The sequence below is a fragment of the Bos javanicus genome, chromosome 27 (genome assembly GCF_032452875.1).
Source record: "Bos javanicus breed banteng chromosome 27, ARS-OSU_banteng_1.0, whole genome shotgun sequence".
NCBI lineage: Eukaryota > Metazoa > Chordata > Mammalia > Artiodactyla > Bovidae > Bos > Bos javanicus.
The window spans coordinates 36,327,424-36,352,314 of record NC_083894.1 but is presented as its reverse complement, the minus strand read 5'-3'; the positions used below and the strand labels follow the sequence as shown (position 1 = coordinate 36,352,314).

The window sequence follows — 24,891 nt, the reverse complement described above, 5'->3', positions numbered from 1 at the left end:
GGGAGAGGTAGTGTGTAAAGTTATCAAAGCCCATTCTGATCCTGAAGATGTTAACTGGTGTGCAGAATATTTAGGTTACAGTAGTTTACATTGGCAAATATACGTAGTTTTTTATTTTAATTTTTTATATTTAATTTTCATTTTATATTGGAATATCATTGATTTACAATGTTGTGTTAGTTTCAAGTGTACAACAAAGTGATTAAGTTCTTCAAATATATATATATATATATATATATATATATATATACATTCTTTTTCAGATTCTTTTCCCACATTGGTTGTTAGAGTATTATTACCCTTTCTTTTTAAAGTATAGTTGATTTAAGACATATAATTGTTTTTGTCACAAACAGTTTTTAGGCATTTGATGAAGTATGGAAAACAAGGCATTTAATACCAGGAGTTCGATCTCGGCCCTGTGTTCCTCTTTCTGACCCCCCCTCCTCCCCCTCCAAAGGTAACAGGCTGGCATTCCACACTCCAGGCATGTTTACATATTTTACCAAATATGTTTGAACCAAAGAAAATATGATAACAAAAACTGTGTGTTTGTGTACCAAGATAACTCACAGAATGCAGTCATAGAGCAACTTTATTTTTGTCCCTTGACATTTCAGTTGTTGGATATAGATCTTCCCTGTCACTGGATGAAAACTGACGAAGGTCCATGGTTGCTCTTGTCACTCTTCGATTGAAAAAAAAAAAAAAAATCCCATGATCTCTTTAAGTCACAAAGCATAGACCCAATTCATTCATTAAGAAGTCTTGTTAACATCAGAACCCCCCTGGAGAGAGGTGCCATACTGGGGCTTTGAATCGGCGTCCCGCGGCCGAGCAGGCACTCAGCCCTGGCAGTGGACAGATTGGCGAAGTCCACGTGGTTGAGCCACATGCTGCCCACCCCACTCCCCTCGGTCCCAGAGCCATTTCACGTGGTCCCACAGAGGAAGCACCAGGGGGCTGGGATGAACTGGCCGACAGCAAAGTGCTCTCCACTTTCTCGGTAAGAAGCTCTGCAGGGGATACTCTCTGATGGGCACTCACACGGCGTGGGTGACCAGCTGGCCACGCCCCGAATCAGTGCGCATGCTCAGATCAGGCCTGAGCATCCCTCCCTCCGGCCGAACCTCCCGGAAGCCCGGGGACCAGGGAACCAGGGTGAAGCTATGCACGGGTCCAGGTTTCCAGAATGTAGAGAGGACACCGAAGGAAAAAGGATCGGAGGGACGAAGACAGTGTCCGCCGACCGCACATGAGCCGACGGCCAGCTCTCCATTCTGCCCCGTCTTCCACGAGCCCCTCTTTGCTCCAAAGCCATACACCTCAACTCTACGGCTCTGCATGCCATGCTAGCTATGCACGACTTCACTTCTCCTAGAATCAGCATGTCAAGTTCCATTAAAAACAAACAAAAAACCAAACAACTCTTACAGGGACTTTATCAGGCAGTGCGTTCTTCAGTTTCTAATAAGCTGGTCTGTTAAGTGAACTGACTAGTTTTACCCTTTGAGCCTAAATGCGCCCCTCCCCCCGCCCTCCCGTTTCAGAGGCATTTTCACCTTCTGCCTCTGTCACACGTGGGTAATATGTAGCTGCATTTTATCCAGACACCACACAGTTTCCTTAATAAACAGAAATATTGTGTTCATTTCAAAATCAGTGTAAAACTTGGGGACAGAAAACGATGTACACAAGCAACTTTTCCTTTTTTTCAGAATTTTGTTTCTATCAGGGATCTGATTATTTTTAATGTATAGCCCTTGCTGGCAGAGGTTGGTAAAGTGACTATTGTCAATATGATTGCTGTTGGGAATCCTGGTTACTTATAGATGATTTTTCCTATCCTCAAACAGTGCTTCCAAATCATTAGATATCAAGCAAAGATTTTTCTCTGCAATATTAAAAATGCCCAAACACGCTGTCAGGCCTTTCCTTTGCTGAATGTCTAACTGAAGCACTCCTTGTTTTTAAATTAGACAATAACATCTACAATAACGTTCCTTTTTCATAATCTTTCAAATATCTGAGAAAATATGAATTAGACTAAATATTTGTACATTGTATGAGATGCACAAAGATGTGCAAAAATTGTGAACACTAATCCTTTAATTGGAAAGAAAAGGTCATAAATCATCTAAGTTTCTGAGTCCTTGCATATCACAGAATCTGAGCTCCTATAGTTATGTTGCTTGGCACTTATTTGATTGTTCCCAGAAGACTAATTGCCAAAACATTTTGAATAAAAATTATGATGTTCATTTCCTGGCAATAAATTGGTCTGTGAAAATATGAAGTAACAGAATATATACATGAACAGAAACATTAAGAACAACAGGTCTGGCAGGCAATGGACTGATTTTTCACTGCCATCCCCCCGCCATATGCCCCCACTTGCCTTAAAAAAAAAAAAAAAAACTCTTTGTATGAAAAACAAAAGGAAATTCTTCAAAGACAAAGTGACTTAATTAATCTGAAGATTAAAGATTTCATTACCAAGGTAAAAAGTGACAGTACAAAGTTAAATTCTTGACAAGGTCCTAAATACTTATAGATTCTACGAAAAAAACCCTGAAAATTCTACTGGCGTAAATTTGTTTTAACTTGACAGTGACCCCCAGCCATAGATCTTTAGCTTTGTCCACTTTATTATTTCTTTTTTGCAAAATGGAGGCTTAAAATTTTTTTTAAGTAGGTAATGGCACCCCACTCCAGTACTCTTGCCTGGAAAATCCCACGGATGGAGGAGCCTGGTAGGCTGCAGTCCATGGGGTTGCTAAGAGTCGGACACGGCTGAGTGACTTCACTTTCACTTTTCACTTTCATGCATTGGAGAAGGAAATGGCAACCCACTCCAGTGTTCTTGCCTGGAGAATCCCAGGGACAGGATGCCTGGTGGGCTGCCGTCTATGGGGTTGCACAGAGTCAGACATGACTGAAGTGACTTAGCAAGTTCCTATAGGGCTTCCTAGTTTTAGGCATAATTTCTCAGAACTTCACATCTGCACCACTGAAGGTTTATGGGAAGAGCTTAGGATACAGCACAGAAGAGCTCTATCCTTTATTTGATCACATAATTCTGTTCACTCATTTTGGAACAGCGTATATGTACCACTGTACTCCTAACTATCCTAGAACTTGGGAGGTCTTAAGTTATATTTTGGCATTCACAATTTATGGCAGATGAGATGGTGCTCAGACATTTGCTATTCTCTATAGGTTTCCAAGTTTTGTGGTGTGCAGAAAACTACTATAAAACCATAAACTCTGTGGGAGGAAGAATAAAGTCTTCACATTTCACACATCTGCAGATTAAAGTTGGTCATTGTGTAATGGTTCTATTTATTGATGCTTATCTTCCAGCCAAGGACAAATGATGCGGATCACTTTGACCTATATCAATTAGCATTTATCCCATTAAGAAGTGATTTGCAAGCCTGTTGGGGTCATTTTAACTGCTAAATGAAGGACAAGCACATTCTTCATCCAGTTTCTTGGAACTTTGTACAGAGAAGTCTAGTCAGTAAAATCCTAAATGAATACAAAGTATCATTTGCGCTTTCCAAGGTTCCAGAAAACTTTGAAAAGTGGAAACTTTCTAAAAGTGAATGTTTATCAGATTAAAGAAGTTTAAAGAATTCAGGAGAAAAATATTACAATACTTTAAAGTGTTTTCTAGTTTTAACCATTCTCAGGTAGCCCAGATGGTAAAGAATCTGCTTGCAGTGCAGGAGACTTGGGTTCAATCCCTGTGTGAAAAAGATCCTCTGGGGAAGGGAATGGAAACTCACTCCAGTATTTTTGCCTGAGAAATCCCAAGGAGTGGCGCCTGGAAGGCTACAGTCCATGACGTCACAGAGTTGGACACAACTGAGCAATTAACACACACACACATGGATTTAACATAACACACTGGCAACGCCAGTGACATACAGAATAACAAAAGAACGAAGTGAAGTATGAGGCCCCTTCTTTTTATTATGTTTGTCAGAAGTTTTGAAAGCAATTCCTTTCATTTCCCTGGAATTCCTGATCCAGAGGGAAAAGCTCACTGGAATCAAGAATAGTTATCTCTAGGCAAAAGTCCTAGAACCAGACATCCTGGAAGGTGAAGTCAAGTGGGCCTTGGAAGCATCACTACGAACAAAGCTAGTGGAGGTGATGGAATTCAGTTGAGCTATTTCAAACCCTAAAAGATGATGCTGTGAAAGTGCTGCATTCAATACGCCAGTAAATTTGGAAAACTCAGCAGTGGCCACAGGACTGGAAAAGGTCAGATTTCATTCCAATCCCAAAGAAAGGCAATGCCAAATAACGTTCAAACTACCACACAATTGCACTCATCTCACACGCTAGCAAAATAATGCTCAAAATCCTCCAAGCCAGGCTTCAACAGTATGTGAACCGTGAATTCCCAGATGTTCAAGCTGGATTTAGAAAAGGCAGAGGAACCAGAGATCAAATTGCCAACATCCATTGGATCATTGAAAAACCAAGAGAGTTCCAGAAAAATGTCTACTGCTTTACTGACTATGCCAAAGCCTTTGATTGTGTGGATCACAACAAATTGTGGAAAATTCTGAAAGAGATGGGAATACCAGACCACCTGACCTGCCTTCTGAGAAATCTGTATGCAGGTAGAAATTCTGTATGCAAGAAGTAACAGAATCAGACATGAAACAACAGACTGGTTCCAAATCGGGAAAGGAGTATGTCAAGGCTGTATATTGTCACCCTGCTTATTTAACTTATATGCAGAGTACCTCATGAGAAATGCTGGGCTGGATGAAGCACAAGCTGGAATCAAGATTGCTGGGAGAAATATCAATAACCTTAGATACACAGATGACACCACCCTTATGGGAGAAAGCAAAGAAGAACTAAAGAGCCTCTTGATGAAAGTGAAAGAGGAGAGAGAAAAAGGTGGCTTAAAACTCAACATTCAGAAAACTAAGATCATGGCATCTGGTCCCATCACTTCACGGCAAATAAATGGGGAAACAATGGAAACAGTGAGAGGCTTTATCTTTTTGGGCTTCAAAATCACTGCAGATGGTGACTGTAGCCATGAAATTAAAAGATGCTTGCTCCTTGGAAGAAAAGCTATGACCAACCTAGACAGCATATTAAAAAGAAGAGACATTACTTTGCCAACAAAGGTCCGTCTATAGTCAAAGCTATGGTTTTTCCAGTAGTCATGTATGGATGTGAGAATTGGACTATAAAGAAAGCTGAGTGCCAAAAAATTGATGCTTTTGAACTGCGGTGTTGGAGAAGACTCGAGAGTCCCTTGGACTTCAAACCAGTCAATCCGAAAGAGTATCAGTCCTGAATATTCATTGTAAGGACTAATGCTAAAGCTGAAACTCCAATACTTTGGCCACCTGATGCAAAGAACCAACTCTTTGGAAAAGACCCTGATGCTGGGAAAGATTGAAGGCTGGAGGAGAAGGGGATGAGAGAGGACAAGATGGTTGGATGGCATCACCGACTCGATAGACATGAGCTTGAGCAAGCTCCTGGAGTTGGTGATGGACAGGCAAGCCTGGCATGCTGTAGTCCATGGGGTCGCAGAGTCGGACACGACTGAGTGACTGAATGGAGGAAAAGTCCACCTCTAATGGAATCTGAGCACAGATACTGTCTCTTAGAACAAGACTTCTATAAAGGGGAGTTTGCGTTGCTGTGTGCTGTGCTTAGTCACTCAGTCACGTCTTATCCTTCGTGACCCCATGGGCTGTAGCCCACCAGGCTCCTCTGTCCATGGGATTCTCCAGGCAACAAGACTAGAGTGGGTTGCCATGCCCTCCTCCAGGGGATGTTCCCAACCCAGGGATCAAACCCAGGTCTCCCTCATTGCAGGCAGATCCTTTACTGTCTGAGCCAGTAGGGAATCGTAAGAAAACTGGAGTGGGTAGCCTATCCGTTCTTCAGGGGGTCTCCCCAACCCACAAAGTCTCCCACACTTCAGGTGGATTCTGCACCAGCTGATCTACGAGGGAAGCCCCAGGGAGTTTAGGAGTCACTATTAAGTCAAACGCCTTACATCTCGTGCATTTATGTACACGGATACGAGTGCTAAGTACAGTATATGTAGCCGTGTTGTGGAATGCTGGGTCAGGGACGGATGCGAGGGCAACGAGAAACCAGCCCTGCTCTCAGGGAACTGAGGGGCTGGGTTGGGTGGCAAGGGGAAGGGGAGGTTAAGTATGAAGGTCAGACATGGCTTGAAGACTCCAACTTCCTTTATGAGACTGAAACAAGCAACAGAGTCTGTGCCACTTGACAAGTGTTGACTTATCCAGGAACCAAGGCCAAATGGAATATGGAAGGAACTTAAGTTGGAATACAGACTCTATTTTATAAGCTGTTACTCTCTGCAAATGCACTTTATTAAAAAAAAAAACCACAAGAGACATCAGATGATCTAAGATTGTCATGATCCTGTGATACTTTTCCCCAATGAAACATTCCAATCTCTTATTTAATACATTTTGACTATTGGGGACTATTTCTTGGTTTGGAGCCCTGTCGCTAATATATCTTCATTTAAGAGATAAAGCATGTAAAAAACTGCTGAGTGTGACAAACCATATAAATGTCAGATGTTTGTTTAAAAATACTAAGCTGCACTGGACCAGGGGTTCTCGTAGTATTGTCTATCTGCCAAATTTAATACTGTTTCATTTACACTTTACCAAATCACACCAAATATGACACAGAGACAATTTGTTTAAGAAAAGTTTTACTAATGTGTTAATATTTCAGCAAAGTTATTGCAACGGGTTGAAAAGGCAGACAGACACACTATTATAGGCTATTATAAAGTAACAAGTTATACAATTAAAATATTACATGGAACTATGGGATTTACTGAATAATTAACAGATCATAAAAGAAATTAAATCTGAAAGGTTAAATCCAGTATTAGCACCTACAACATCTCTGAAAGTAAAACTTTTAACTGTTTCATTCTCTCCTAATACATGTCTTATCCTTCACCCAAAAACAGTGCTCTCAAACCCCGAAGGTGAAGGGTATGGGAAGTCCCCGTGCTAAGAACATACAGCCCAAAAAAGAACTCCAAACAGTGACTTGGGACTTGACACTTTTAGCTGGAAATCACTTATCTTACTGAACTTGAACCAATCATACATGTTTCTGTGCACGGAATACTGTATATGATAAAGTCTATGAATCATAAGGACTGCCATCAGGGAGAGTTAAAAATTAGCAATGTACAGTATTATTCCTATCAAATTTTTTTTTCTCTTAAGTTACATTTATAACAAAACTATAATTAAAATATTTATTACACTTGCTCATTACACGTTCAGGGACACAGCAGGGACATTTGAGTTTGATGGTTTAGCATCCACTTTATTGTGCTTACTTATTTTTATAAGGAACAAGCGACACATACCACATCTTCCCAATGTTTGAGGTGATGCAGTAGTAACAGAATTCTAAAAAAAAACCAAACCTGGAAAATGCATTAAATACTGCTTTAATTAGGAAATGGCTATAATAAAACAAGTAAAATAATACATTATTTTTCCAATGAGCTTCGGTTTGGGAAATTAAACAGCAGAAGTAGATCTTTAAGCTTTGAGTCACAGCAAAACTGGTAGTTCTCTGAAATCTGAGAGATGCGTTAGCAAAACCAGACACAGCCCACCCTTCACCAAAATCCTGGAGAAAAGCATTTCATGAATTCGGGGGAGTAAGACTGAATACTGGCTAGGGCACGACTTGCTGAAGCCCAAGGAATGGTGAGAACCACTGGTGCTGGTGGCAGGTGAGAAATAAACTGTGCTGGGCTGACCAACTGCATATGTTTTTAATGGCTTTGAATGAAAAAGTGAAACGCTTCACTGCATTTTCTCAGAAACTGATCAAAAGATTGCAGAGTCCTACACGATTTGGAGACACAAAGTGGATGCTGAGCGACTAGAGGTCACTCCAGGTGCGGAATTTTAGAAAGTCAGTCCTTGGAGTGAATGGCACCGTGGCTCTGGCAGCAGATACGAAGGAATGATGCTCTGGAGAGGAGGTAGGGGGACGCTCTGCGGTCGGCCGGTGGACAGGTGAGGGTCCCAGCTGGAGGTGGGATCTGCAGTTAGAAGGGGAAGCAAAGGTTTAGAAAGCGACACCGACTGACCTCCCAAGAGCAGCTGCTGTGACCTCCCCGCGTGTGGGCTACACTCCATTAACCCAGGCTCTGGCTACTGAGATGCCCATATCTGTCTCATCTGCCGAAGGGGGTCCACGGCTCGAGGGTCCAGAGATCCAAGCCTGAACGTTTGCATCTCTGACCAAGCATGTCTCGAGAAGCAGGACAGCACAGGGGTGCGCGGCCAATCCAGGCCTGGCTGCCTCCTGCCGACCTGCCAGTCTGGGGCCCTGGACAAGTAACTGAAATCCTCTGGGCCTCAGTCCCCTCGTCTGAAACACAGGGATGCCGCCACGGACCTCAGAGGGTGTTGTGAATGATGCGGGCACACAGGGGGGCCCACAAGCGCTGGGTGTTTTTATTATCACTTCTTTATCATGATAGATTAGTGCTACATTCTGTTTTTTAAGTAAAGAAGACAATCTTAATCTGAAGAGAGAAAACAACCATCAGTTTGTTGGGTAACAAAGGTATCAAAAAAATTCAAACTTTTTTAAAAGGAGCAAGATATAACACTCTTTTTTAAAAAATAAAGGCCACCTCCATGATTTGTGTGCTCTTAAGTCATTAATTTTAATTCCCATGTAATGCTTTAAGCTGCAGACACCACGTACGCTTAAGAAAAACGACAGAACTGAATTCATTAGAGAGTTTTCCCCTCTCCTCTAAGACCTCAGCCCACACAGGATCCCGGGTCTGAGGAACACACAGCTCTGAAAACTAAATTACACTGAACGAAAATATTTGCATTCATGAAATTACCACAAGTTCCTAATGTAAATCTCATTTCAAAATTTCACTGTTGTTGAATATTGATAGATTCGTCTCTGGTGTGCAATTGCTCCAAATCCCGCGCCACCTCAGAAAAACAGTGTATTAAAGCAATAAGAGCTGCAAAGTGAGTCATGACAAATGGGTTGTGCCAAAGCAGCGCAGCTGCAACTGATCAAACAAACGTATCCCAGCGGCCGTCACCAAACCCACACGTAGGGCTCCTGGCTGCTCGTCTGAGAAACACCAGTTTGCAAACCGCACGTGAGAAAGTGTGTGAACAGGTAACACTAAGTGCTCCAAAACAGCCTCAGTAAAGACTAAAACACACGGCAGAGCGTGTCATTGTTTAGGTCTGTGTCTTGTAAGAACTCGGGGGACACATTCCCTGGCGCTCAGAGAAGGCAGCTATGTATTCACAGCATTCAACAAATGGTACAGGGCAGACAAGATGTTATTTTTAAAAGGTACTGGAAAAGAAACGAAGGGGAAAAGCACTTAGAATAATGTGATGGACTCTCTCTTTCTCCACATCTCTGCTGCTGCATGTACTTACAGGAAGTATGGTGAAAAGACAAGGCTTTATGGTCAATCAGACTCGGGTTGGTAACCCGGGACTCATTAGCTGTGTGACCTGGAGATCATCACTTAGTCTCTTCCTATCTTGGTTTGCTTATCTGTTAAGTGGGGGAAATACTGGGCAGGATTCTCGTGAGAACTGGAAACACCGTCTGTGTAACACCTAGCACACAGCCATGCCCTCAAAACGGCAGCGAGTATCATTACTGTTGCCCTGGGGAGGAGGCTGTCTGCTCTGGTTGAATCTGTTTCTGCGCGGCCTCCTGTGAGTCAGGGACAGCTGCCTGCGGACGCGCTCAGGAAAGCACCGCGGTAGAATTACTACTGGGAGGCAGAGAGTAGGATGGAAACATGCAGAAATCGACCATTTTTTTGGTCACTTAGAAGGCACAGTGGCTTCCAGGTGATTCTTCCCGCACATTCCCACCAGCATTCATCAATTCGTTGCTCAGTTGTTCAACGTCATTATATGGATGTGTGAGAACATGAACATTCTAAAGAGAAAGAACATTTATGGTTCTACCCACTGGAGGTAAGGTTTTTTCTAAAGGGCTATGAAGCCACTTAAATACATGAAATATTTAGAATCTCCCTATTCTGAAACGTTTCTTTGGTTATTAAAGCCATTTGTAATGGCTTTAATGACAGGGAAATCTGTCAGGGAAAAAAATGTCAGGGAAATCTCTGATCTGATTTTTATGTGTAAGACCCATGTATTAAAATGTCCAGATAGTTTTGAAATATTAAAATAAGACTGCCCCCAAACCCCCCAAACAAAGTAATAACAAAACCAGTCTGAAAACAACAAAGGGGGAAGAAAAAAAATCAGGATTAAACTATCACTTGGGGTAACAGAATTTGGGTTAATGACACATTTTAAATATCAAGTCAGTACAAAGAGTATGCCAGGATTTATGATGCAGGCGAGAAAATTTATGCATCCTACAAAATTACAGAAATGGCACATAAATCATACGATTTCATATTTACCTTTAATTCTATGGTTTATCTTCCACTGCTCATGCCTCTGTCTTCATAAATGGTAATTTCAATCTGAACAGCATGACTGTTAAGAAAACACACTGGAGAACAGAACACAGAAACTGGGACTACGGAGAGAAGATGGGTGTGATCTGTGCGGACTTGTCTTTACTTAACTTAAAAAAAAAAAGTTGTTTTGGCTGCGCCTTGCGGCGTGTGGGACATCTTCGTTCCCCGCGTGAGACTGAACCTGCAACCGCCGACTGGAGGCCGGAGTCTTAACTGCTGGACCGCTAGGAAAGTCCCCTTGTCTTTACTTATCTTACATTACCATTTACATAATTTTAAATTATTAATAATTATTATTTGCTTTACTTGTTTCAAAACATTAAAAATTTCTCCTGCTTAAGTTAAACAGGGTGTTTTCCACACCTTGCTGAAAAATTCAAGAAATGTAATTGCTTGTGGTATACCACAGAGTTCCTCTCCAGACATTATTTACTTTTTAAAAGAAGAAAAGAATCTGAAAAAGGATACTTTATTGCAGAACTAAGGGGGATGCTCTTAACTGAGCATCCATAGTGAGGTAATGACGTCAGGGGTGCAAAGCACCCTGAAATTGTATGCAAACTTTTTTTTGTGAGAGAGCTCACGACCTCTAAAAGTTTAAGAAACACTGATACAAGTATAATAAAGCCGTTGAAATGCTTATCAGCCGGAAGGCCTGGGATTATCTGACCTAGGTTTTAAAAAAATTTTATTTTACCCAGTTATTTATTTTACTTGTTATCAAGCTAAATTAGTTTTTTTTTTTGCAATTTTATTTACCAAATTACCAAAATAAACTTCATGATTTTCAAAGTCAACTGCCCCTAAAATATGCAGTTATGTCAAAGGTAATGAAATGATACATCTGGCAGCTGTGACTGATTTCAACGAGTCAGATGAACCCACGGAGCTGCGATTTATTTGGACGACGAGCTCTCTGCGCACTGAGTTCATGCATTTCAAAGGGGCCTTTGGTGCAGCCTCTGCAGCTGAGATGCATGACTCACCCGACTCCCATTATTACTACAAGATGCTGCACAGCCACCAAGACAACGGCAGCCCCAACACTAAATGCTCCAGAGCCCAGCACGATGCCCGGGAAGGAGTTGTGCTGGAGGGAGAGTGTGCCTTCCAGCAGCACAGCCCACAGCAGGTTCGGGAACTGAGGGAAATCCTCTCTTACCCGGGCTGACGGGGCCATCAAATACTCAGACCTCATGATCTGGACTGAAAAGATACAACTCGCAGCCCTCTCTCGATGGGATCTGTCAGGAGGAGGCCTTGTGGGGCATAGATCTTCTCATTCTGCTCTTGAATGTATTTGGAGACTTTCTTCAGGACCTGACCAAAGAGAAACAACACAGCTCTCTTACCAACTTCATCAGATTTTCCTTTTGAGTATTTAGCTGAACTGCAAAATATTCAGGCAGTGGAATTAGTTTTCAAAGCAAGAAATAGGTGTTCACGTGGAGGGACAGCTCTGACTCCATGGCTCATGCCCTGGGTCCCCAACACCCGCCCCCCCAACCCCAGTTCTGAGCACGTCCATACAGCCTAAGTCCAAACAGAGATGCAGCCAGATGGTGGCACGGGAGCCACGCCCCTTCCCTCCGTCCTGGATATGGAGAAATTTGGAGGTGACCATACACACACGTTACGTGTCTTCCCCTTCCCTACTCGGGAAATGTGTGACATGTGACCTCCTCTAATATCAGGGACAGCTTCTGGCTTTCTCCTGGACACTTGAGAGATGCTTCTCGGGACTTCTCTGCAGTCCAGTGGTCAGGACCCTCGGGTCACTGCTGAGGGCCCATTTGCACGCCTGATCGGGGAACTAAGATCCTACAAACCGTAAGCCATGCCCCCCACCCTCCCCTCCAAAAGAGAAAGAAAGAACTGCTTTCTCCGCTGTACATTTTCATCATTTAAAGTCGTAGTACAAAGCGGGCATATAACAAAGGGAGTCCAGTGCATTTAAAACTGAGAAATCTGTGTCCTTCATCAGGCACGTTTGTGCTGGCTGCCATGGAGGTCTGGTGACCAGTGCTCTACATCGTCTCCCGGCCTGCACGGGAGGCTGCTCTGAAGCCTGCTCTTGTGTCCTAGATGGGAACCTCGATTTATAAGTTTAGGATTAAGGTTGTAAAAGTCAAAGCAAACGTAGACAAAAACCAGATAGGATAAAAAGGAACTCCTGGAAATTGCCAAATCTTAAGCTTTAATAAGGGCAATTCTGAGACAGATAACCTAGAAGAAAATAAATCTTAATAGCGATACACAAAATCAAAGAGTCACATGTTTTATTTCAGATTCAAGGTCATTATAATCCTTTGCTGGCTCTAATCTTCAAAGAGGCTTTGATCCAATTCTTTAATTATTGTATGTTTCCTTAAATTCACACTACCAGAATATGATAAAGTCACAGATAAATGTGATCACAACATAAAGGGAAAAAAAGAACTGTATGAAAATAAAGCTGGAAATGAAGAAATTTTATTTAAGTGTGGGTCTATAATGTACCAGAACAAACCAACATATTAGAATGATAAAATGTAGCTGCTTTGGCATAAACTGATTTAGAATTTAAAACTCCATGCTGCTTGTATAATGAAGGACAATAAACAGTCTATTCAGGTTACATCTCTGGGGAATAATATAATCTCATGTTTTACGTTTTTTTAAAAAGAGCATGATATTATTAAGAGAGCCATCTGCAGGGTTATGAAGTAATGTAAGAATACTATTTCTAAAGAAAAGACTTTTTCACCTAATTACCTAAAGTACATATGTCATTCTCCTATTTTCAACTCTCAAAGAATTTGAGCAGTGCCTGGTCTTAATGAGCAAAAAAAAAAAAAAAAAAAAAATCTCAGTCACTCTCTTTCCACCAGGATTTGTCAATCATGCTGCTGCTGCTGCTGCTAAGTCACTTCAGTTGTGTCCGACTCTGTGCGACCCCACAGACGGCAGCCCACCAGGCTCCCCCATCCCTGGGATTCTCCAGGTAAGAACACTGGCAATCATGCTAAAAAGAGGGGAAGCAAGTCACCCACTAAGGTGCCCAATTCAGGATTCTCCCTCTTCTCTCCAATTTCCTTCTGTGCTCACGTGCCAAAGCTGGAAACCGGAGAGCCAGGCTCCTCTCGGCCCGTCCATTTCCACCGGGTGGACACCGAGAAACCCGCCTGCATGGCTGATTTCAAAGAAAGGATTCCTTCACACAGCTCTCCTCCCCTCCTTGAGTGCAGGTTATTAGCAAAGACACAGTCATCCTTTATTCGATTCAAGCAGAACTCTGTCGTGCAAGGCTTTTGTTTAAACTTTGATAACACTCATGGACATTTGGGTTTCAGTTCAGAAAGAAGACAGTCAGTTTTCCTTGGGTGCCAGCTGCAAATCCTCCCATAGCACTGCAGTGAAGGCAGCACCGTGCTAACCCAGACGTGTTGTTAGCAACAGACAGCTCACGGATGTGAGTCAACTCGTACCTCGCTCCTGACAGGACAGAGCACCGTTCTCAGCCTCCAGGAACTCTGTGTTGACATTTTATTCATACTTCACTATTTTTAGTAAATCGTTGTTAAAACAAAGTATAATACCGAACAAAATTATCTCTGTTATCCTCAAACCCGCAATAAAAACCTCAGTTTGTATAGTATTTACAAAGTTAAACACTCAGACTTCAGGAAAGGCTATTGTCCTCTTTGAGAATAAGCCTCTCAAAGCCCTTGAGGAAAGATAACCGAAGTGGGGTTGAGTGAGAGGCCCAGGGGCTTAGTGTTTCCAGAAAGATCTGAGTTCCTCTGACTGTGCTCTTTTCACATAACAGCCCATGGGCAGCAGGGACGCCTCTGGTGGACGAACACACAACTGCTCCTGAAAGAAGAACGTTCCACAGGCCCATTTGTTCCCTGATTAAGCAATGGAGAGGAATAACACTGAAGCCTTTATCTTCATTGTAAATCAATAAATAGCACATTATAGAAAAAAAAAAGCATGATTGTTCTAGTGGGTTTTAAAAGGCCTATTTACAATCTCAAAAAATTTAACCCACATGACAAGGTGTAAGTGTCATTATACTTGGCTTACTGTTTGTAGACTGCAAGTTTTAGTGTTCAAAACGATAAAGATTAAATGACTCAATTTTGTCCCTTCATAAAGTAGAAAATAATAGCGCAGGAATTCCTAAGGGGCAAACTGGAGAGAGGGAGTGGCTGAGTGCTCTAACATTTTTATCATCTTATCAAAAATACAAATACACATTTACAATGTTTTCTTTTAAAAGTACATGGAGATTATATCCTTATTATGAACATTCCAGTTATGTACTTTGCATGATCTAGTTAATTCATGTCCACATTTCTTATATAAAATCACATATTTATAAAATGTGCCATAAATTTGGGTTTCTTGACTAATTTTATTGGGTCTTTATTTGCTTTATAATACTTACTCAGTAAAAGAGACTTTAATTAGACTTGTAAAGTAATACCTTATATGTTACTTATGAACTCAAGTCCATTATTTTCTGATGTTGAGAAGTGCCTTCCAAAATTAATAATCAAAATAATCAAATAATAATAAAAAATATTTTAATTAAGAGTTGCTAAATGTTTTAGTAGATAAAGAAACTAGCAGCTGCTAAAAAAAGATTACTTATACACTTATACACTCGAGGTAAAAAAAAAAAAAAAAAAAAAACCTGTACATGTAAGTGCATACGTATCTGATTAAAACATATATGTACACACACACTAACTTGGTTTTTAAGTCCATCTTAAGAAAACTTTATTTAGCACCTGCCATAAATAAAATAAAGCAATTTATTAATTCAAAGATCCATTATATTTCTTTTTTGGATTTACCTTGTTTTTTTAAACAATGCTGTGTTAATTACTGCTATACAGCAAAGTGATTCAGTTATACATGTACATAACATTCTCTTTCATATTCTGTTTCATGATGGTTTCTTTCCTATGTCTCCTAGTCTACATCTGCTAACACCCACCCCTACTCCTTGGTAACCACCAGTCTAAGACCTGCTTACAATTGAGAACTCAGATTTGGGGAGATGAACTTGTCCATGACTCAAAACTAGGAAATGACCTAGCTGGCACCCAGTGATCAGTCTCTTTATAACTGATGCCAGAGGCAGGTATCTGTACCTATTTTAGCAAAGGCACGTGAAAAAATAAGTTAATTAAAATTTCATCAACAAATTCAAAAACTACAGTGAAATAACAATTCAAGCATGTAATATTCCATGAGGCATGAATAAAACACTCTGGAGGAAGTATTTCTGCCTTAAATTGGAACTATTACACGTCTTCGACGGCCACGTGGCATGAGTGTCTTACCGCATGAGCCCAGCCCTCCCCGCCCACCCCCTCCCGTGGTCAGTGACTCCCCAGCGCACCCGGCTCCTCCTCCACCACCTCGTCCCTTGAGTCCGAGCACCTCCTGCTGTCCCTGCCGCTCCCTCCCTGCCCAGGCTCTTCTCCTCTCCTGCCTGGACTTCTACGAAGCGTCTTACTTGCACTTTTACACCTTTCTTCCCCAGAGCCAAGAAATCTGTTTAAAATGAAAATCAGATCCTACCACCCTCCTGCTTGAAAAGCTTCAGTGATCCTTCCCTGCGTGGAAATAAAATCTAAGCCTCTCTCCAGGGAGAACACACTCCACGGTGAAGGACGCAGGTCCCCTCACCTCCCCCACCACCTCCGCCCTCCCCTGCTCTGCACGGGGGACCCACGCTCTGCGTGTCCTCCTCCGTCCTCCTGAAAGGCCCCAGGCTCCCCATCCTTCACGTGGCAGCTGAATGTTAGCACTCCAGAGGCCCTTTCTGACCCCCCATCTAAATTAGTCTCTCCAGTTATGTTCTATCCTAGGGAAGCTTGGTTTTTTCTAAGACATTTATCACAACTTATAATTCTGTGGGTTTTGTTTTCTTAGTATCAGTTTTTACTAGACTTATAAACTCCACAACGTCAGTAACCATGTCTGCCCATTCAGTTATATCCTCTGCACAGTGCTTAGCACATAGTAGATGTTCAATAAATATTAATCGAATGGATCCCGTGTCCCTTCACTCATCAAATGTATCACTAAAGAGGAGCTGCTAAGACAAAACAGACTAAAAGCGGATACGGATCCTTTGTGACTTCTGATGTCGAACGTTAAGCAGGAAAGAAAGTATGTGACATGGAGAAGGACATAAACTGCCTGTGTAGCTCTTTAAATGCTCACCAGGGGATTCACACCAGGATGGTAAGGAAGAACATGGTGGTATGTTCAGCCAACAGCTCAAAAAGCTGGAGCTGCACGTGTCCACTCTCCACCACATGGAGTACAAGACAGCCACCGGGAGACTTCGGCCGGAGAGGGTGTGACACTAAACTCCTTAGAGCCTTCCCTTTCTAAACATGGTCAGAACGGAATGATCCTCTAGGGGTTTACTGTGATTAATGTACATCCATTCATTGAACACACGAGTGCCTCCTACGCCCAAGGCCTCGTGCTAGGTGTCAAGAGGGATACACTGTCCTTGATCGCAAGAAAAACACATACTTGATGGGCAAGTAAGACAGGAATATAAATGCTACATTCCTCAGCAGAGACTGCTTAAGTACCAGAAAACAGATTCCAGTAACGTGCTGTGGGGACAGAGAGGAGAAAAGGAGTCCAATCAGAACAGAGGGCGAAAAGTCAGCTGAGAGCGGGACTGAGGGACTGAGGCGATTCGGACACGGGAAGGGCATCTCAGGTGGAGGAAGGCTTCTCAGAGGGCGCACCTGGCTGAAAGATAAAGTGAGGACGGGGGGAGACAGGCCTGGGAGAGGTGAGCTGGGGGAGGGCTTGAGAAGGCCCCTCATGCTGCAGGAGAGGCACGGCTGTGTTTCACGACACAACAGCTGTTTGGAAATGCAAGAGAAAGGCAGGAAAGAGGCTCTGTGGCTGTGGTGTTGGTCTAGGAGAGATGTCACAAGGGCATAAATCAGGGGGTGGCAGAGGGTGTCATAAAGTTAATGAATGGGGAAATGGAAGACAGCTCGGTCTGACTACTGGTACAATTCCCCTCTTCTTGACCCCCTGAAGATGCTGGGTGAAAAAGACAGGGTGCCGCTGAACCAAGTGGGGAGGTGAGGCTTGACTTTCAGACCCCTAAGTTGAGAAGCCAGCAGCTCTGGGTCCAGCAGACAGTTCAAAGGGGAGATAAGCACTCAGGTGGGAGGAGGAGATGGAGGGTACACATTTGGGGAAATAAAAACTCAGCACTCTTCTATGTGTCTGGTCACAGAGGCAACAATAAAATCTGAATTATTATTATTATAAAAGGCCCTTTAAATTTTATAGCAAGTGTCACCATGCAAACATAACCTGTAACAAACCCACATTTTTTTTCTTTTTTAAATGATTGTAAGAGATTGGGAAAACATGGGCAGGCTTACCTTCTCATAATGAGTTTCCATGCACAGGAAGATGGTGTACGCCGTTAGACAAGCCAGGCAGCCTTCCAGATACGACTGGCCCCCAAGCTTCTCGGCCTCGGCGTAAAGGTTATTTAGGGTCCGAACTGTTTCTTCAAACTGCTGCCGATCAATCTGTACCGAGAAAAGAATTTTAAAATAAGTTTTGGAAAAAAAAAAAAGAAGATGAACATGTCACTCCTGCCTGCGATCCCTAAATAGGTCACTGTCTTGTCAATATTTTTATCTGTCGGCAAACAAATTTTCAGGTGATTAAATCTGGATCTAAGTTGCTGAAACTGGTTAGTGTTTGTTTAGTTTCATCTTTCTTTTGGACACTGTGTTATGTCCAAGTTGAAAAGGGTGTCTCCCGATCCTCTGTGCTGAATCACAAGTAACTTAATTAAATAACACAGTCCTTCCGGCCCTCCATTCTCCCACACTCCCATTTACAGAGCTCGTACTTTCCGGTATCACCACAGGCAGGCCTTGGAGAAAGGTGAGTAAGACACTGACTTGTCCTCACGGCATTGAGAGTCATGAGTGTAATAGACATGTAACAGTGAAAACACAAGCAGCCAACAGGACACTGCAACTGAGGCGTGCGTGAAGAACGAGGGCACCCGAGGAGGGGCGGCACGCTCCCTCAGCAGGAAGGGCAGGCGATCCTAAATCGTGGTCCCTCAATGCCGGCATCGACTGAGGCCAAAAAGGGGAGGAAGGACACTGTCAGCAGATCAAAAGGGGCAAACTCTGTATGCTTTCCCATCTCTTTTGCAGTAACCACTTGGTTACTAAGAGCTCACACTGGACGAGGCAAAATCGCCCACTCCCGCGGGGCTCTTCTCACCAAGCACGCCTATGACCTTTTTTCTAGTCAGTGACGCCATCACCTCACACGTGTGCTAACACGACCGTCGTATCTCCTTTTCTCCAATGACCCCGCTTTCACTTTCTTCTTCCAGTTTCCCTTTCCTTCCTTCTTTTAACAGCACTTTGTCAGTTTCAAATCTCCATGGGAATTTCAGGGCCCAGGTAGAGCATTTCACCCAATTCTATCATTCTCAGCAGGTAACAAAGCCCAACTTATCTGTCCTTATCCTCAGCCTGCTCTCAGACAGTATCCCCCTTATTCCTAAAACGAATACCCACTTACATATTAATTCTTTCCTTTATGAAGGCTTTACACAGAAACAGACTCAGAAAGAAACTCCAAGAACCTTAATACACACTTTGAGACAGAACATTTCCAAATTTCCAAAACACTTCCAAAATTATGCTCCAAGAACATAATTCTTTGTTAACAGATTATCAACCTTAAGCTATTAGAAAACCTTTAGGTAAGAGGCAGCTGCCTTGTCCTTCATGTGGAAAATGGTGAAGATTCAGTGAGCCAAACGCATGAAAACCTTAAAGTGGTGGTGACTCAACCTGCCTTTCAAAAGGAGCTACTTTAAATTTCCCAGAACAGGAGTGTTTCTGATGGGGGCTGGGTGAGTGGGGACAGAGCTGGGAGCCAGGGCCGCCCCTTGAAGACGTGCCGTGTCACTGACAGTCACTTGGGCAACCCGTCAGCATTCCCAGAGCACAGACTGAGAGGAGACCTGCTCAGTGAGCAAGTGTGGATGGGAAACTGTTATCTCCACCTGGTTCTGCCAAAGTTAATGTCTTCTGTTTGTTCATCAGTAAAACCATGAAAGTCCAAACAATTTCAAACACTCGCACTTGATTCATCTACAATGTTATGATCTGAGAAAGAAACTTCTCTGAATTTTTTATGTTTCTTTGGATAGAATGATTAAAAACCAGGCGATCCAACCCAGAAACTTTTTTTTTTTTTAAGCCACACCAGGCGGTCTGTGTCATCTCAGTTTCCCAACCAGGGCCTGAACCTGCGTCCCCTGCCTTGGAAGCGCTGAGTCTTAACCACCAGACCGCCAGCAAGTCCCCAACCCAGAAACATTTGACTTCTTTCCGATTTGGAATTACAGATCCCACTAGAAACACTAATTCTTAAAAGTTATTCCATGACTGCAATGCTTTACAGGATGGAAGCAAATCATAAACCATTAAAAAATTTTTTTTAAAAATCCAAGGTGAAGATTTAAAAAAAAAAAATAGTTGAATTGAAAAAAAAAAACAGATGGGCGTTCCTTGGCAGTCCAGTGGTTAGGTTTTGGCACTTTCACTGCCGAGGGCCCCAGTTCAATCCCGGGGCAGGGAACTAAGATCCTGCGTGCTGTGCAGCGTGGCCAAAAAAAAAAAAAAGTTAAAAAAAAAAAGTTAAGAGCTTCTTGGAAAGATTTGAAAAAAATGCATGACAGGTGGCAGTAAAGGCGAGGACACACAAAACGAAGGGCCCTGCAGGGCGACCGCCGGCCTCGCGCTCACGCCCCGCAGGCTCCACGAGGCGCGGCCGTCCGTGCCCCTCTGGGTGCCTGGACACCGACACAGCAGCTACACTGACACCTGGAGGCTTGTCAAGTTAGAGCGGCTTGGACCAATAAGCAGTGGATGTCTGAATGGAAACAGGAGTCGGGCTCATCTGCCAGAATTTTTGTTTCATGTTGAACTACCTGCCGAAAGCATCAGGCTGAAGCTTGTCAAAGGTAACGAGTCAAAGGTAATTTCTACTGACCAGCTGTAGAGACATAGTTTTAAAGGGATGCAGGGAACAAATGCCTCAATTATAGCTCACTCACTTCTCTTTCTGCCCACACCAACGGTTCCTAAGATGTCTGCATGCTGGCTAAAGTTAAGAATCGAGCTTTAAAGAAATGTCCTGGCGACAAAGCGCTTACACATCAAAGTATTATGTTCTCAGAGGCAGTGAGAAAGTAAACTTGTTAACACACAGAACTTGTTCTTACTCTCAAATTAAAGGGTACAAATGTGTGTGTGTTTAATGCTTTAAAGTCATATAAAACAGCTGGATGTTTATTTCTCCCTCTATTACATTGCCAAGTACGACGTTCTCACAAAGGGAAACTCAGCCTCAGTGGCAGCGCAATCAGTACAATTTCTAGGTTAAGCAGTAGAGAAACAGAGAAACCTTTCAATTTTCCATCAAACAAAGCAAGGAAAATTTAAACCTGTAATTTAAATTTAATCTCAACACACTTTAAAAAAAAAAAAAAAATCAAAGCTTTCCCAAACAGTTTCAAGTATAAGCTAGTGTTTTAACCCAAACATTTAAAAAGAAAAAAAAAAAAAATTCAAGGGTAGCTCAGCTGATAAAGAATCTGTCTGTAATGCAGGAGATCTCGGTTCAATTCCTGGATTGGGAAGATCCCCTGGAGAAGGGATAGGCTACCCACTCCAGTATTCCTGGAATTCCCTAGTGGCTCAGATGGTAAAGAATCTGTCTGCAAAGTGGGACACCTGGGTTCAATCCCTGGGTTGGGAAGAGTCTCTGGAGAAGGAAATAGTAACCCACTCCAGTATTCTTGTCTGGAGAATCCCCGTGGACAGAGAAGCCTGGCGGGCTACAGTCCATGGGGTCGCGAAGTCTGACTGAGCGACTAAGTGCACACACACATAGTACTCAGAATCACAAGTGGTGCTGGGCTACACGAAGTCAGAGAAACGGAGGGACTCCAGAATGTGGCAAGCGCGACTTCCTACAGCCATCCATGGAGTACTGTCACTGCACCGTTTCTGTATTCAGACCATAAAATAAAGGTTCCACCACACACAGAGTTGAAGGCTCAAGTCTGATTCTGCATAAATAGACTTGGCTCAATTATGAGCTGGAAGTTTGACTTTGAAATCCTTTAAACAAAGCATCAAGTGACATCCAAATAAGTGTGGGGCAAAAGAGTTGTTTACATTCTGATCTGAAAGCACATAAACAGTATTAAGTCAGAGTTTCCCTAAGAGACTTAAAAGTGAAACATTTGATCTATTTCATATAAGTACTAAAAAAGCCTGTTAACTATAATGCTAAATTATTTTACAAACCACATTCAGTAGCTCTAGCCAACAGGCAACTTGCTCAATTTCTATCTTTTCAAACCACCATGGAGGTGTCCAGCTAGTGTCAGGCTGAGTTATCTCATAACATGGCAACAACAAACTGCAACAATTACAGGACATTTCATAAACAAACTAATCTACAAATCATCTTTATAAGGTGTGCTGGGTCCTTAATTTGCATTTAAAGAAACATACTTGGGCCACTAACCTGCTGAGGGTTCTAAATCAAGCCAAAGCACACTGTCATTGATCTTTGTTGATTTTCCCACCTTGGCAATCAGGTAGAACGACCTACCCCCCACAAGCTAATTTTAAATGACTGCTGCACATTGCTCCAGTACATACTCATCGCCACCTACCTACTCCATGGCCAGCACTTCACATCTCCACACCCATGCCCAATCACCCCTGACTCCCTCACCCTCTTGTCAAAGAGAAAAGAACCACAAAACCTGCTCCCATCTAACCAGAAGCTGACCTCTGAGCAGGAAACAGGTTCACCTTACAAACCTCAAGACCAAACAGTCTGTCTTTGGAGTATGAACACACCTAGGCACAAGAAAACACACACATAGTCTCACTTCGCTGCACCTTTACAGTAAGATCCAATGACCATTATTATTCTTTTTATTAAGTCTGAAGAAAGGAGAAACACCCCTTCCTGCGCCCAAGACCGTCCAGAGGACCCACCTTCTGATGACAGTTCTGGCCCACAGGCCAACAAAAGTCGGCTCCCAGCGATAATCAGCATAAGGAACTAGTTGAGGGCCTCGTTCTGAGATATTTCCCTGTCCAGACCCATGCACTACTCTGTGTTTCTCAAGGTTCGGAAAAGGCCTGTCTGCGCTGCCCAGCACAGCACCGAATAATAAACCAGCACAAGCGGCCGGACGTTCGTCACTCGAATGATGGTGATCTTTGCGTGGTGAGGTTGGAGAATGCAGCTTACACAACACGCCGAGGTGGGTGGCCTGGAGGGTCAGGAATCAAGTGCCTCATCACTGTGGTCACTAACCCGGGGTGGGGTGGGGTGGGGAGGACAGCAGCGTACCGATTCCGGCCCTGGCCATCATCAGGTCATCCGGCCCGGCGGCTTGGCCTCATTCCTCCTGCTCCCGACCCCGGGTCTTGCTTACCAGACCCCTCCTGGCACAGCCCTGGCCCAGGCCCCAGCTGTGCCCGGCCCCTCCCAGACCCGCACTCCGCCGCCGCCCCGGCCGAGCGCAGGTGCGGGGAGCCCGGCTGCGTACCCGGTTCTCCAGCTCCGCGGGGAACTTGGTCTGGAACTGGCAGCGGGTGCCACTGCTGTAGTCTCGCTGAATGAAGACCTTCCCGGACACCGGCGCCTGCTGCGGCCTCATGGCGAGGACAGGACGGGCCGCGCTGCGGGTTCGGGGGACACCAACCACGGTCATACCCCCGGCCTGGACCCAGGACTCCGGCCCCCCAGCCCCGCAGACCCGCCCAGCGCCCAGAGCGGCCCAAGGCCTCCCGGCCCCACTCCCCTTCACCCATGCTGGCACCACGGCCCTTCAGCTCCCTCCCCGGCCCAGGCCCCGCGCCCCCCCACAGCCCGGTTCGGCCCGGGAAACACGAACCCGCCTCCTCTGCCCTCCAGCTGCTGTCGCAACGCCTACGCCTCCACTTACGTCCTGCCGCAAAAGGCCTCTTCCTCCCCAACACCTCCCCGCCCCTCTGCTCGAACACCTACCTCAAGTCTAGGGCCCACCCTCTCCTCCGGCCGTAAAGCAATCCTGTTGAGACTGCGCGCTACCGTGCGGGGACGCGCTGTGGGCGGGGCCAGCGAGGACTCCGCCCCCCGCCCTGCCCGTAGGAGTCCGGCTGGAAGGAAGAGACAGGGCGGGGCTGCGGGGCGGGTCCGGGGGCGGGTCCTCAGACCCGGGAGGCGGAACTGCGGGCCCTGTGGGCGGGGCCGCAGGATCCGCTGGGCCTGGCGGCGGGGAGAACCTTGCAGACTGAGCTCATCAGAGGATACTTGGCCTGTAGGCTGGGGATTTCTGTCCTGTGTTATTTCCCTGCTGTGTCATTTCCTCATTCGTCGTGCGGACAGAGTTTCTAATCACTGACTGAAAGGTTTTATTTTCGCTTTTGATTGGAACTCTCAGTTTACACGTGAGAAACCACTCAACCGTACAAAACAAACTGCTCACACGCATCCCCTCCTCCAGCTTTCCTGGAGGTGTTGTCTTTTCCTTCCACCCCAAAGATTTTCATCTAGCACCCCAGCCTCTGCCCCTCAGGTGACCTGACAGGCTTGTGTGAGCCCTTGGTGCCCTCCCCGAGCTCAGCATACCTTTGCAAGGCAACCACAGAAGGCCCTGGTGTGCCTGGCTGATACACTATTCCACCTTATCCTCTGTTTTGCTTTCCCAGGTTTCAGTTACCACCTGTCCCCCCAGTCAACTTCAGTCTGAAAAGATGAAATGGAAGTTTCCAGAAATAAACAATTCATGTTTTAAATTGTGTGCCTATTCAGTTCAGTCATTCAGTCCTGTCCGACTCTTTGCAACCCCATGGAATGCAACGTGCCAGGCTTCCCTGTCCATCACCGACTCTAGGGCTTGTTCACATTCATGTCCATCAAGTTGGAGATGTCATCCAACCATCTCATCCTCTGTCGTCCCCTTCTCCTCCCGTCCTCAATCTTTCCCAGCATCAGGGTCTTTTCAAATGAGTCAGTTCTTCACATCAGGTGGCCAAAGTATTGGAGTTTCAGCTTCAGCATCTGTCCTTCCAATGAATATTCAGGACTGATTTCCTTTAGGATGGACTGGTTGGATCTCCTTGCAGGCCAATGGACTCTGAAGAGTCTTCTCCAACACCACAGTTCAAAAGTATCAATTCTTTGGTACTCAGCTTTCTTTATAGTCCAACTCT

At 44.1% G+C, this 24,891-nt stretch overlaps 1 protein-coding gene across 4 annotated transcripts; it reads right to left on the bottom strand.

Annotated features, from left to right (window-relative positions):
• Positions 1–6,728: 6,728 nt before the first annotated feature.
• GOLGA7 (golgin A7) lies at positions 6,729–23,794 on the bottom strand. Of its 4 annotated transcripts, none has more exons than XM_061404562.1 (6): positions 23,705–23,773; positions 23,244–23,376; positions 18,001–18,153; positions 11,792–11,893; positions 10,514–10,576; positions 6,729–8,113 (listed from the first exon to the last, which is right to left on the bottom strand). In XM_061404562.1, the coding sequence occupies exons 2-5, from the start codon at positions 23,352–23,354 to the stop codon at positions 10,529–10,531; spliced, it is 414 nt and encodes a 137-aa protein (XP_061260546.1). In that variant the 5' UTR covers positions 23,355–23,376; positions 23,705–23,773; the 3' UTR covers positions 6,729–8,113; positions 10,514–10,528. The 4 variants fall into 4 exon arrangements, with proteins under 4 accessions (XP_061260546.1, XP_061260547.1, XP_061260548.1 ...); XM_061404563.1 differs by having other exon boundaries at positions 23,592–23,713; XM_061404564.1 differs by lacking the exon at positions 23,705–23,773 and adding an exon at positions 23,643–23,684.
• Between the last annotated feature and the right edge of the window lie 1,097 nt (positions 23,795–24,891).

Excerpts from the sequence above, each read along its gene's own strand:
- GOLGA7 (XM_061404562.1), bottom strand. The coding sequence starts at position 23,354 with ATGAGGCCGCAGCAGGCGCCGGTGTCCGGGAAGGTCTTCATTCAGCGA. Across the intron at positions 18,154-23,243 it reads CCGCGGAGCTGGAGAACCGG|ATTGATCGGCAGCAGTTTGA; the intron begins GTACGCAGCCGG and ends TTCTCGGTACAG. Across the intron at positions 11,894-18,000 it reads TGGAAACTCATTATGAGAAG|GTCCTGAAGAAAGTCTCCAA; the intron begins GTAAGCCTGCCC and ends CTCTTTGGTCAG.